This window comes from Phlebotomus papatasi, chromosome 2 (assembly GCF_024763615.1).
Source record: "Phlebotomus papatasi isolate M1 chromosome 2, Ppap_2.1, whole genome shotgun sequence".
NCBI classification, from domain to species: domain Eukaryota; kingdom Metazoa; phylum Arthropoda; class Insecta; order Diptera; family Psychodidae; genus Phlebotomus; species Phlebotomus papatasi.
Window position 1 is genome coordinate 17661183 of NC_077223.1, and position 14687 is coordinate 17675869.

Here is a 14687-nt window from a genome sequence, read left to right on the forward strand (position 1 = left end):
TGGCAATTTTCGTGCTACATGGTTTAACTTTTTTAATTCGAGATTCTCTTCTCCTCCTGCTGTCAGCACTCGCATATGATTTCGTTATGATCGCATCTGTATAAAACACTCTCAACTTGATTCTTATTTGATGTTCTTTATGAATATTTCGCCACCGAAATCTATCTCGACTGAAGTATATAGGCCTTAACTGTTAAACGAAATCACTAACACGGATTTGTTCCCGACAATGGGAACAAAAAGCTTCCCCATATGAGTAACAATTTCGTTCCAAAAATTACCCCGTCCACGGGCACCGAAAATTTTTGGAACAAATATGTTACAGATTTAGGAATAATATTGTTATAAAAAGTATGTACCAAGAAATATGTGAGAAAAAAAACCCAATTTAAGCGCTGCCCAACATTTAAAGGTGTTCCATTTACCCATACAACAATAAAATAAAAGAAAATCGAACAAAGATACCATTTTCAAGGAGATTATCATTTTCCATTGATTAGAATTGAGTTGGAAATTTCAAGACCTTTCCAAAAGATCCAAATTCAACCAAATTGGATGATAAATAAGCCCACGGGAAGCTCAGGAATATTGGACTTCGATCTCGGAAATTTTGATGTCTAATTTGCTTTTTTTGGGAATAAATTAAAAATATAGTTTTGCAGGAGAAGGAGGATGGCGAGAATGGTAAAGGAATAAAGAGGAAACAATTCTCTGTTAGGTACTATCGAGATCGAAGGAGAGGTCACCAAAGACCGAAATTCGATATCACCTACCGTTTGATCCTAGAACGAAAATCATTACGACAAATAAAAAAAACTAAACCTACGAAACCTACCAAGATCGCGGTCAAATTGACCGGTTTAAAATTAACACCTGAACGGTACAATGTCACTATTATAAAACTTTATGAATTTCTTAAAATAAACATGTAATATGTTTTTCAATGTTTAAATTTTAATTTTTTGCACTTTTCTAAGACAAATTTGTTGAGTATCCTTCCGATTCTACCCCTACCGCAGTTTCTCATTTGACCAAAAACGACCAAAAACGGTCGATAGGTTTAGTGTTAACTCTTTCGTCTCTTTTGGGACTCTGAGTACCCAAAGAAGCATATGAATATTCTATGAAAAATAATGTTTTTTTTTAATTATTCAGAATTTATAAAAATCCGATTTTTGTGGATGATTACAAACTATAAGTATGTCCAAATGTAAGATATTTTTTGTAGAACCTCAATTAATTCCTGAGCTTAGATATTTTTAATTAAAAAATGGTGAAATTGGCTTGCAGCATATGCTGCGGTCCGGAAAGAGTTAATGACTCCGGCGCACCTTTTAGATCAGGAATATTAAATGAAGTCGAAATTCATTTCCCTTTCTTTCTCAGATTTTTAGCATTTATGACTATCTCATTCCTTCGAGTACTAAATTTGATTGAGCTAAATTGAATTTTTTGTGATGTTTAAAAGAATAAGAAGAGTACGAGAGAATAAGTTAGACATAAGCATGAGAAAGAATAGGAATTCAAATTTCGACTTCATGAAATTTTCGTGATCTAAAAGGTGTGCCGGAGCCATAAAGATCTAATTTCAGCGAACTTATTGAAAATTTCTACTTGGAAATATCTGGCAATACCGGCAATACTACTTTATGATAATTATATAGGTTTTTATGTGATTTTTATTTGCGTTTTAAATAATTTTTAAAAAATTAAAAATGATTATTTTTTGGCTTGTCTCCTTCTTAATTTTAAATTATCCGGATTAAGACGATTAAAAACAATTTAGTGTTAATTCCTTAATTATTTCATGAAAATTATGCGTTTCTTAAGTTTAATGCAAGTGGAGAAATTTTGGCAAAGGCGGTTCGCTCCAATTTAGTTTATTTTGGCGATTTTGGCTGAAGTAGGTACCCGTGCCAGGAAATCGAAGATTTGGATAGAAAAATATTCGTTAACAATTTAAATTTGCAACTAGAGGCGCTGGCATCGGTAAGTAGGATGTCGCAGCCCTTTTGACAGCGTTACAGCTTCGGAAATTTCCGGTATGCAATCTATAGTTGTTTCACTCGCACTCACTGGAAAAGTGCGTGATGGAGAGGGAGATGGGCGATTCCGCCATTACGGTGTGTCAGTGTGTGTTTTGCGTCTGGCGAGTTCTGTGTGTCTGATGAACGAGAGCTGCGAGGATAAAATGAAAAATTAATTTTGTGCCGAAAATTCCATCGATAAATGCATAAAAAGTGTTGTGCTCGGTCCCCAATTGATCAATTAATGTGATTTTATTTAGTTTTAAGTTGTACATTGTGATTTTTACACGATATCTCATCCAATTTTTCCCTGTTGTGTGGCTCCAACACCGAATTACCCTTAAGTTTAAGTTTTTGTACGAAGAAATCTTCTCTGGAAGCACAGTGCTCTGGAAAAAAAAGGAGAAAGAAAAGTGCTCTTTTGTTCGGTGAGGAGACTATTTTCATCTGGATATTGCACATTTGGCCAGAAACCAGAAGGAATAGCTGTTTACTTTTTTGGGTGGATTTTTCCAGTGAAACAAGGAGCTCAAACAATGTGGTGAGTTGTGTGAAAAAGTAGCCTCCCATTGTGCATTTCTTTTGTTGTTTTTTTTTCTCCTTTCACTCTCTGCGCCCAAACTGGCGCTCCTTTTCGCGAAAATTTTCACAATTTTCTCTTGATCTGGTTGCCCCAGAAGGGCGGAGGACTTGTATTGTATGCCTTGGGGATTACACAAAAGCGAATGTATGAGATTTTGCAGCATTCTCAGTGTGGAGTGCTTCTGGGCTTTTTGGACTCCAGAGAGAGAGATTGCGAGATTTTGTGTCCGGAGTCATTGTTCCTCGTGAGTGAATGTGAGGTTTTTGATGCACCTCCTGTGGATGCAACTTCTGCAAAACGGAGAAAAGTCAATTCCACGCAAAATGGTGGCATTTTCTAAATATCCCTCATCCCTTTGCCCATCAAATTCCCACCCTCTATCGGTCCATCCCTCATAGAATATATCCCCTTCAATATTTAATGTACAGCATTTCTATTCTCAACACAAATCCAAACTTCTATCTCTTTGGGTATTATTCCGAAAACTGGCAACATTTTGTCCATTTTTTTCCCTGGGGAAAAAGTTCAGGAAAAAAGCCCTCCCGGCTGAGGAAAAGAAATGGGGACAATCCACTCAGAGACCGGAGAAACAAGTAAAACGCTGGAAGGGTGTGTTCGTTCTCATTTCCACCATCCCCCTCAATAGTCAGGGAGGCTGCTGCGCTTTAGCATTCACCAGTGGCCCTTTCATTACTTTGAAATGAAAACATTTATGGTATTTTCTATTTGTTTAGTAGATTTTGGTGCATTTCAATCTGAAGAACAATGCACCTTGAGTCCATTGCAAAATGTATTGTTTTGAATTCATATTTGACATTGACAGATATTTATTGTCAAATGAAATGTCATTGTTATATTGTATTTGAAAAATTTAAACTTATGCCCTAGACACACTTACGGCTTAAGCCGAGAGACGACTTAGTGGAAAATGATAGAAATGTAATTTGAAGATTAGGGTATGTGTGCCTAATTCCGGCCAGCTTGCAATTCCGGCCATATTTTTTGTTCCCTGAATTTTCATGAATTTTTGGTTTTTACATACTCTAGAGATTATACAGTGCAAAAGAATAACAAAAAAAATCAGATTCCACAAACAAGATTATGTAAAAAGACATTTGAAGAATTCCCGATGGGCAAAGAACTACAGTAAAGTCTCTCAAATCTGAATCTCTCAAATTCGAACGCCATTTGGATTCAAAATGTCAATTGTGAGGTTATGTTAAAAAGTTCGTATTCTGAATGAATGCAAATCATACTTATGTGCTTCTTCCTGAATGTTTACATACATTATGATCGTATAAAATGAAAAAGAAGTATGTTACTACTAAGTTTTGTGAGAAAGTACGGGAATTTGATTCAAAGTAAAATTTAATCTCACATAAATTTCGTTATTTTTGAAAAAATCGTTCGAAATTGGGAAGTGAGAAATGTCAGAAATACCCCCCGAGCATTCGAATTTAGGAGACTCTACTGTATGAGAATGAAGGTGGCCGAAATAAGGCACCAAAGCTATGTCAACATTTTTATTTATTTTAAAATGTATTAAGAATGATTTTAGAGTAAATAAAGACGATAAACTGTCTACAAGGTGCCAAGCAACACTCCTTAAAAAGAAGTTATAAAAATATTTAATTTGTATTAATAATATTGCATTTAAAACTTGAGACCTTGGCGCTTGCATGCAACTATGCCGAAATTTGGCACACTTACCCTATTTCTAATAAAAGTACGCTAAGCCGTCTCTCGGCTAATCCTCAGATCTGTCGAGGCCCTTAGGGTAGAGTGGCTTAATTTGGAATCTGCTCCAAATGGGAAATTTTTGTCTCTTCTAATGGGAATAGGGTAAATGTCCTAATTCAAAACCATTTCCAGACGCTTTAACTTTGCCAGAAGATTCAACACATTAAATTCAATTTTTTTTCTGAAGAGAATTACATAAATTTGCTCCTTGAATCTTTAAGAATGTTACTGTTTAGTGAAAATTCTTTGGACATAATTTGAAAATTTCTTAAATACAATAAAAATACGCGAGCGTAAAATACTTCTATTGGAAACATATTAATCCAAATGGAGACAAGGGAAAGTTTCTAATTGGAGACAAACAGTGTAATACGGGCTTCAGACCTAAGGCTTAGCCATCTGGATTAACTTATCTAATTCCTCATCAAGCATGATTTTTTAGAAAATTGTTGTTGAGGACTGAATATTAAAAGCAAATATTTCATTAGATTTTGAAAAATCAATAAAATTGCTCGTTATTAAGATTTTTGAGACGTTCGGGAACTGGGCTAAACCTCCAGTCTGAAGCCGGCCTAAGTGAAACCGCGACGAAAGGCTTCCCAAACCTTGTTGAATTGCTCCTGAGTGCAGGATTTGTTCTTATTTCTGGTCTTTTCTCATTTCCCATCTAAAACAATAAGAAAATCTCTCCAAAAACATCATTTTTCCGGGGTTTCCTATTGAAACATTTGCATAAACTTCAGAAAAACCCTTTTTGTTCACGAAATAGGTAATTATTTCATTCGAAAACTTCACGTACAGTTAACAATAAAGATTAGCACTTAATTTAACTAAAATTACCCAGAAATATGACATGAATGTTAAATAAAACGAATAAACAACAGTCACCCCATTGGGTTTTTCATTGGAAAACATGGTCGATCGATGAAAAATTCGATGGTGAAAAGGTAGACTTAATTTTTCTGAGAAATTAACAAATCAAAATTTGTGAATATGAATGGACATTCGCTTTATATTCGCTTTAGAAAATATATAAATATAATTATTAAGTACTGTATTTGTCATGAAAACAATGACGTTTCCATTTGGAGTACCTAGCTAAAAATTTTCATTTGGAGCAGGTTTTGAATTAGCTTAATTTTCCCTACAGGATTTTTTTAAAAGTGAGTTTAGAAGCTGTGAGTGAATGAAATGCTCAAGATCTAGAATCCCTACCTCTTTTAAGCTAAAAATTTAGGAACTTGAGATTTGCAAATTTAAATTAAAACTGAATAATCAAGAATTTAGAATTAGGGCATCGGCATTCATCGGATGGGATTTAAAATTAAATTCTTGGGCGTTTCTGTATAAGAATTTTCCATAATTTTGCGTGTATCGTTTTGAATTTGAACATAGAACGAGGTAGCTTCTTTGGAAGTTCATAAAATTGAGTTAGAATACGGCTTCAATATTGTAAAGTAATTCAAATCAGCAATTTATACACTATTGGATTCTTTTACGCTATTGGAGTCCGTAAAAGCCACAATTTTAATTAGACTTAAACTTTCTTAAATTAGACTGTTAAATATTTTAATGGATATGGGAAGTGGGGTACCTTTGAAATTGAGATTATTCTCCTATTTTAAAGTGGAACTCAGCCATATCATAATGTAATTTAGCTTCTAAGTCTGTGCAGCTAAATTATATCATGATAAGGCTCAATTTTATTTAAAAATGTGTCGATTTTATTTAAAAATTTGTGTGGTGTGGAAGAGACATTAAAAGTTAAGTCTTGCAATCTAATATCATTGCGTGAAGTTTTTTTTGGGAAGTTTAATATTTTATTTTTAGCTAGGTTTATTATTTTATTATTTTTCCCTTAAATTTTCAAAAATAAGTAATTTCGTTGAATAGAAGATCTGTGCCGAAGTTCTGACAGTTTGCAATATGAGGCACGTATTATGTTTTTTAAAATTCCAAATTTTTAGTTATTCATTTTCTAGAAATTGTACAATTGAAACTTCTATTAACTTTATGTCCGATATTGCATACAATGTAAAATCTATATTTTTTATTCATTTTCTAATAAATTTTTTAAAGAATTAAAATAAAAAGGCAAATACTTTCTTACTCTACAAGTTTCAATTTGCATCGAAATATGACACTTATATGCTTATAATGCAGGCTGTCCGAAATTTGAGACAAGTCCCCTATAACTATAATAATCATGATTGTAAGAAGGCCAACTTAGTTAGTTTATTTAAAACCCTGTTAGTTTATGAATTGTCACTTATATACTCAAATTCAAATTCAGTTTTGCTTTAGTTACGGCTAGAAATGTAAACATGCACCATGCCAAATATCTCGTACAACAAACCATTCTTCTTAATCCGAGACACCTTTCACTTTTCTAAACAAAGGAGAGAAATTATCCATATAGGGTGAAAGGAACGTCTATTGACACTTTAAGAACTCGTGTCAGCACCTATTGACACCCTACTTTGTACCATTTGGGATATGAAATTTGAACATTTCTGTTTATAGTAAAAGGTATATTACCGAAAAAACGTTATATTACTTATATTTTACTAGATACATTAAATAATTTTCAACATTTTGACAAAACTGTCAATAGGGGTTCCCTGTCGAACAGACGTTCCTCCGACCCTATAACATTCAACTTAGAATTTAGCTACAAAATTTTTCTTGTTACGTTCGTGGATTTAACTAATGATATTGATTCAATTTCTCAATTAATTGAAGTAGTTTTCCTGTAAAAGAAGAAATTAAATTCTTCACAAATTTCTGAGAAAAATTATTATATATTCGTGTATAGACACAATCATGAAAACTTTATTATTTTTGTGAGTAGAGAAAATCAATTGTATAATTACTCTATAATTTTAAATTTATCCAATGGTATTTTGGACTTAGACTTTACTAATAAATTAGGGGCTGTTTCGTGTTCAATCACACATTTTATGTTCAAATGCTTTAACAATGTTTTCGTTTTCATTTTAACGCCAAGTTCTGATTCTTCTTTAATATGAAATTGTATAACAACACCTTTAATTTTAGTGTTTATCAAAATTTAGGTATTGTGCAAACACGCATGAAAAAAAAACTGAAGGTTTTCTTAGTGCAAAATTGCGACGTTACACTCTTAGTCAACCATCTGTGAACAAGGTTAATAATCAATTTTAATGGTGAATTCTGTGAAAATGATAGCTCATTATTATCTGAAGGTATGAGTGTTGCAAAATTTCCATTGCATTTTCTCGTTGATACTTATTGATATGGGATGATTTTCTTGAAAATAGAGATTTTATTTCTCTTTTTATAATGACCAATTAAGGAGGTTCTGTTGACCGGTAGAATCAATATTTTGAAGAAAGGTTATTATTGGTTGTCTTTGATAGAATATTTTTTGTGATGATAACCTATAGGGAGAGTCCCAGGAGAGAGTCTGGAGGAATGCATGGTTCGATCTTTCCCTGGTCTAATGCATATAAGTCTTGACGAGGTGTAATCTAATAACAAAAGCGGAAAACTTTTCACAAGATTCAATGAATATATAAGTTCATTCTCTATCTCGTTCATCACAGCCATAGACTTAAAATATAGTTTATCACCAAGTAAAATCCACTGAGGATTTCATATTGCAAAATAGAGAAAACTGCAAATGTACCTCTCTACACTCCATTGGATATTGCGAGTGATGAGCATTTTTTCTTCTTTTCTTTCCTTTGCCATCGAGAGATATGGTTTGGAATGAAGAAGATGGAGAAAATTCTTTTACGTAACATTTTTTTATAATGTGAAACTTTCTTCAGCAATCTCTTGTTTTTTTCCGTCTCTCTATGCTTTGCATATTCTCTCAAGTATTATGTACCGCATTGATTTGAGGTTGATTAATTAATTACAGTATGATGCAAAAATTTAGCATTTTTTTTCTCCCACTATTGAAAGAGTCTCTTTTTTTGCGAGCCAAGTAATAGACATAGTACAGTTTGCAATTGGAAGTTGTGAAAAAGAACAAGATTGGCAAGTTAAGCAACCCAAACAATATTACTAGTGAAATAGTCATGGTCAGATATTGCAAATTTATATCTTATCAATAAGAAGCAATAAAAATACTTATACTCTCTTCGTCATACTTTCTGATAACATTCGACATTTTGGTCATGTTTCCAATTGAATTTCGCATAAATTGCAAAAGTCTTTGGTAAAAACACAAAGAAGAGATGACCAGGCGGAAGTAGCTATTTATTCATTTGTAAGCAATGTAAATTTTTCCGGGCAGTCTCGCGAGAGACAGCAATTTGAAATGTGAGATAGAGCAAGAGAGAATATAATGCAAATGCCTTTCACGTTCACGAATACCCAATGATTCAGAGGAAAATACAAGATACATGGTTTCATAGAATACAAGAAAAATCAATGCTGAAGAAATTAATCACCTAAATTCTTTCCTGGAAAAAGGTGTTTTTTTTTTATTCTGCCGTTTTTTACAAGTAAAACACTGTTCTCACTTTTTTCAATAAGAATTATATTTGGGTTAATTGGGGGAGTGTACGGGGGTGAATTAAGCAAGATGATTTTAAAATACTTTCGTGAATTTTTAATTATTCTAACAATCTTGAATTTAATTGTGAGACTTTGTTGTATTAGGCAATCTGTTGACTAAGCTTTGGATATACTGTATCATAAAAGCAATTTGGGACACAAGTCTCAATGGTCAAATGAACAGAAAGCATTATGACCAGGGTAAGGACTTTCTCGAACTCCTTGTGATTGTTAAATTAGATCAATTGTAACGAATAGGTTTTGTCATATGACAAAGTCACAGGAATAAACAGGATCTCTGCAGCATCTCTCAGTTACAAAGTGAACCAATTGAACTGCAACTTTTTATTAATAAATTTATTGATATAAATGAGAAAGAGCTTATGCGGTTTTCAGACTAGAGAGGTTTAGCTCAGGTCCCGAACGCATGAAAATACCAAACAACAACCAATTTTATTGGTTTTAGGTGATTTCAAAATCTAATAGACCATTTACCTAAAATAATTCAACTCCAATTCAAAATTTTCCAAAAAAATTGGACTGATAAAGAATTAGAGAAGTTAAGCCATGGCTAAACCTTAGGTCTGAAGCCCGTATTACGAATATATACAAAAGTCTCGCGTCGATTAATGAATGCCTCATATGCAGCGCTAACTTCAGTCTTCCAAATGTGATCCCATGTACGACAAAGGCATTGAGGCCATTTACACCGCCGCAATGGATTGAGATTGAATTGTCCCAAAAACGGTTTTTGGGACAATTCAGTCAAAATCTAATACGACAGTCTAAATGACCTCAATGAAATCGTTTAGATTGCGACCTTAGATTAAGACTTAATTATTCGAAATCCGATTTTGGAACAGTTCAATCCCAATCTAATGCGGCGGTGTAAATAGCCTCATTTACACTTTAATATTTGTTTTACTTTTGACCTTGGATAAAAAATGCTCCATGAGGTCGAACGGATTTGCATCCGGCGTTCGAGAAGGTCTTATTGTTCTCAAAATGTGCAATGAAACGTTGTTTTTTAACTCAATCTGGTTTGTTACACTATTAGGTAAGATTCTTAACAATCTCATCTATTTCTGTGATTATTCTGTCTTGTTGGAACATCCATTGTTTTTCGCGATTTTTTTCAGTGCCCAAATCTGCACAGCACTGCAGGATATTTTATTGAGATCATATTGTAGCAGGGTAAAAAAATTTTGTTTTATCGGTTTCCACCTGACGTCAAGTTAGTAAAAAACGTTGAAATCTAAGAAATATAGTTCAAATCGCCAAGACGACGTCCCCTCTTCCGTCAATCTATAACCGGAAAATTTCGAATGAATTTACTTGAATTTGACACCAGTTTCTGATTTTTAGTGGTTTGTTTTCGAGATCTTTCTTTTAATAAGAATTTCCATTACGACAATTCTCAGCATTGTACAGAATCCAATACTAGCTGAAATATACCAAATTTTAACGATTTTACGCATTGAAAAATTTTTATTTGGGAGTCAAAATATTCAGTGGTCCGGTTAACTGGACAATTATTGAAATTTGCAGTTATAGATCTTATTTATATGATAATTTTCACAAGCTTGCAGAATCAGCCTAGAATAGACTTCGTTATATTTTCTTATTTTTTATTCTCAATAGGGGAAGGTACTCTCCCTTCGAACGTTCATGCCTTCGAATAATGTGAATTTTCTTTTAGTTTTCCTAACAGACTTAAACATTTCTATTAAATATTAGCTAGCTCATTATCGATAATTATGTGACAATCATGTGGAAATCTCTTAGGAAAAGTAAAAGAAATTCACATTATTCGAAGGCATGAACGTTCGAAGGGAGAGTACTTTCCCCTACAGGTTTATTAATAAATTTTCGTCTCTCCATCTCTATGCCATCAGTAGCTTACATGTCGATCGCATTCTGTGTTTCAGTTTCTATTTTTTTGTCACTAGATGTCACTTCTATCATCCCAAAAAATCCTTAATTAAGGACTCAATAAGTTCTTATTAACGACTTATTTTATGCACGTGGACAAATCCCTTATTTTAGATTTTAGAGCATGGACAATGCGTTTAAAAATAGCATTGTGCTTGTTAACACCAACTTACCTTGTGTTAGCAAGAGGGTGGTGGGGATATTGGAGTCCAGATTTTCATAAATACCAAAAAATCATTAAAGTTTATTATATTTTCTTAGAATTTAAACAATTTTTCTGTTTTTAATTCTACATAGATTTTACAATTTTTTCTCAAGTAACAGAAAATGAATATTTGCTAAATTTATTTATTTGTTAAATTTATTATTTAAACTTCCTTAGGGTAAATGTGCCAAATTTCGGCATAGTTGCATGCAAGCGCCAAGGTTTCAAGTTTTAAATGCAATATTATTAATACAAATTGAATATTTTTATTACTTCTTAAGGAGTCTTGCTTGGAAACTTGTACACAGTTTATCATCTTTATTTACTCTAAAATCATTCTTAATACATTTTAAAATAATTAAAAATTTTGACATTGCTGTGGTGCCCTATTTTGGCCACCTTCATTCTCATAGTTCTTAGCCCATCGGCAATTCTTCAAATGTCTTTTTCACGTCATCTTGTTTGTCGAAGTTAATTTTTTTGTTATTCTTTTGCATTGTATAACCTCTAGAGTATATAAAAACTAAAAATTCATGGAAATTCGAGGAACAAAAAAGATGGCCGGAATTGCAAGCTGGCCGGAATTTGGCACACTTACCCTATTTGGAATTTCTGAAGAATAATATGTCTAAGAATATATAGCAACATTTCAAATATTTATCAAGCTTATTTGAAAGATTTTTCAAAAATAAATATATTTGGAAATATATTGAAATGGATGATTCTTTTGATTTCTCAAATAGTTACAAATACAGCACAAAATGTGAGATTTCTGGAAGATATCACCTTGGTAACGAATTTATCATTTCCCATTTGAATGAAAATATGAAATGTTTAAAATGCTGAATGTTTTGTGATACACTGTTGGATTCATTTTTGAAAACTTAATTAAATGCTTCAAGCTTATAGTGTTTTTATCGTGGATGACAACAATCAAAAGATGAAAGATCTGACAATCACGAGTCTTTTATTTATTTTTTCGTTTTCGTCAATATACACCGATAAAATCCAACACCTTAAGTTTGGTATGAGGGACAGAAACCAATAAAAGAGAGACAGCAAAACGATATAGCAAACGGAAATATGTTATTTTTCTGTCCTGTCAGTATTGTCACAGAGAACATTAAAAGATATCAGAATAAGGAAAGTCTAAGTGAGGGGTAGTTTTTGTATTTACAATGGGTAAATCGGGTAAATCGATAAAATGTATATAATTTGCTTGATTTTTAGGAAGCAAAGAAAGAAGAAATTATGATTTTATGCAGAGGGAAAATTGAAATTATTTTCCCCAAAAAAATGTTTTATGATCTCCGTAGAGAAACGGCATAAGATTGTCTTCATTGGGGAGGAAAATTCTATTCAGTGGGAATTGTTGTAAGATATTATAGTTAGTTGAATCCCTTCGTTTATGCCCGTGGGGGTGTTATGTGTTAGTGCTGGTTGAAAGTCGCATACGAGGGTGTTTGTTGACGAGGGCGGATTTCCCGGTATGTGTTGTGTTGCCAGGAAAAATCGATATCATATGAAACACATCCAAAAAGGCGACAGATACTGTCTAGTGAAAATTAAATAATTAGTTAAATTTTCGCTCTTGCTGTCCTGACTCCGAAATTATTATTTTTTTATTGTCTGAAAACTTTTATTTCTAGAGCTTCTGCAAATGACCAATTTTTTATCAAACACTCCCTGTTTTTTTTTGCCATAAAAATGGTATCACCTGAAAGGTTAGTTTGATGATGGACTTAATCGATTTTTTTGTCACTCTGACAAATGATGATAAATTGCACTCTTGGGAAAAGTGAGTTCACTAAAAGCTTATATTTCCTCTCCTGTGTGTCACATATTTAAAGTATACACCTTAATTGCATTTTGCAAGAAATATATTGCGATCGATAAGGCAAACTTTATGGTCAGATGATAAACAATTAGTAACTACTGTTTGTAACAAATGGTTTGAATTAAAAAATAAATGTGTCACAAGGTCTTTTATGTTGTATTTCATCCCATTTGCAAAGAATTTTTTCGCCAGACAATTCTTTTGATTTGGTATTGTCTTATGGCAAGAATTTTCCCCTTGAATGCAATTTTCACTTTCTGGAGTCCCTTCAATGAATATTCACTCAGTGAGTCATTCCAATTTAACAGCATGCATTCTTGTATAATGGTAAATTGTGTGTCGGCTGTAAATTCAAGAAGAACGGGAAGTAAAGAAAAAAAAATGGGGGAGATTTTTAACATACAGTGAGGGAGGAGCATAAAATTGTTTGAAAGTTAAAATTAGAAATGTAAAAATTAAGTGAAAATCTTAGGTTCAGGGTTCAGATGACTCAAGCTTCGAACAACTTTAATTTTTTCAATATATTTTTAATGAATCTCACCAACTATAAAATACTATATTTTAATATCTAGTTCAACGCCTCAAATTTCTAGAGAAAGCCGTTAATCAAATCCACTAAGAACATAGAAACTAAAAATTTCATTGTCCGAAGCTTGAGTCGTCTGAAGGTAGCGCGCTTTCCCCTACTTGTACTCCTTTGTAATCTTCTAAATAAAATCTTATTTATTCTCTTGTCTTATGCGATCTATGGATCAGCTACTTCATCCGTGTGTTCTGAATATTAACTTACAACAATGCTAAGACGCGATGGACCCAAAAAACTTATAGGGTGGATTCATCACTTATGGACGTTATACACTTATGGATAGCGTGCAAAAATCTTAAGTTCTTACCTAAAACAGATTTTTGAAAATCTCTTAATCGTTAATCGCATCATTAGGTAATAATTTTATTATTTTTCGATTTTTTTAAGGTGAGAACTTAAGATTTTGCACGCTATACATAAGTGTATAACGTCCATAAGTGATGTCTCCACTCTATTTATTTATTAAAACAATTGCACTTTTCGCAGATTTTTCAATTAATAACATATCTAATTCTGATATTTAAAATAAGGACGACAAATAAATTTTCGATTCTCACATTTTTGTAGAATTTGTAAAATGTACTAAATTGAAAAAAAAACTGAATAATTCTGCTTTAATTTACGGTTTTGACTTGGTGTATTATTTTGTTTTTATTCAAATAAATATGCTGCTCACTTTATACCCAACGCATTTTTCACCAATTTACGACGTAGAATATATCTACGTGTTATTTTGGAAAATCTCCCTCTGAATTTATCCGATGGACAATTTAATTGACATTTTTTTCGCTGAAAAGAACTTTACGAAATTCATAATGATTTTGTTCTCCACAACTCCCCTACAATACAAAAAAAATCACGTTGTTGCCTCCGTAGGTAACATGAATATGTGGCGTTGTGAAAACACCTGGCAAAATGAGGTAAATTGGTGGACTCAATTTTTTTTATTTATTTGTTGAGAGACGAACCTGAAAAAAAAGCTTTGCAGGAGGCAGATGCTTAAATTCCGGTCTTGTGACTTTTATTCTTTCCTTTCCGTATATACTTCATGATGTTAAAATGCAAGAAACACGTCTGGGTAATTCAGAGAGTGGTAGTTTTTGTGCCTTGATTTTTCATTGTAATGCACTTCTTTCTCTTCAGCTGGTTTCCTCCCATCAATGCAAATCGATGGAGAAGGTGAATGAAGCGTGAGCCTTTTTAAACCTTTCTTTTTTGTTCTTTATTTCTTA

At 32.8% G+C, this 14687-nt stretch overlaps 2 protein-coding genes across 6 annotated transcripts in view; one reads left to right on the forward strand and one right to left on the reverse strand.

The window, feature by feature from the left end:
- LOC129802838 (low-density lipoprotein receptor-related protein 1) overlaps nucleotides 1-14687 on the reverse strand; it is a 231471-nt gene that overhangs the window by 209905 nt on the left and 6879 nt on the right. The window lies entirely within an intron of this gene.
- The window catches only part of LOC129802847 (protein enabled), a 53563-nt gene continuing 41002 nt past the window's right edge, over nucleotides 2127-14687 (forward strand). For 2 of the 5 annotated variants that reach the window (XM_055848996.1, XM_055849002.1), the window contains exon 1: nucleotides 2127-2568. Coding sequence is in view for 3 of the 5 variants with exons in the window: in XM_055849002.1 (XP_055704977.1) it covers nucleotides 2564-2568 (5 nt within the window). In the remaining 2 variants the exon portion in view is untranslated. The remainder of the gene's footprint in view (nucleotides 2569-14687) is intronic. The other 3 variants (XM_055849004.1, XM_055849005.1, XM_055849006.1) reach the window with 2 other exon arrangements.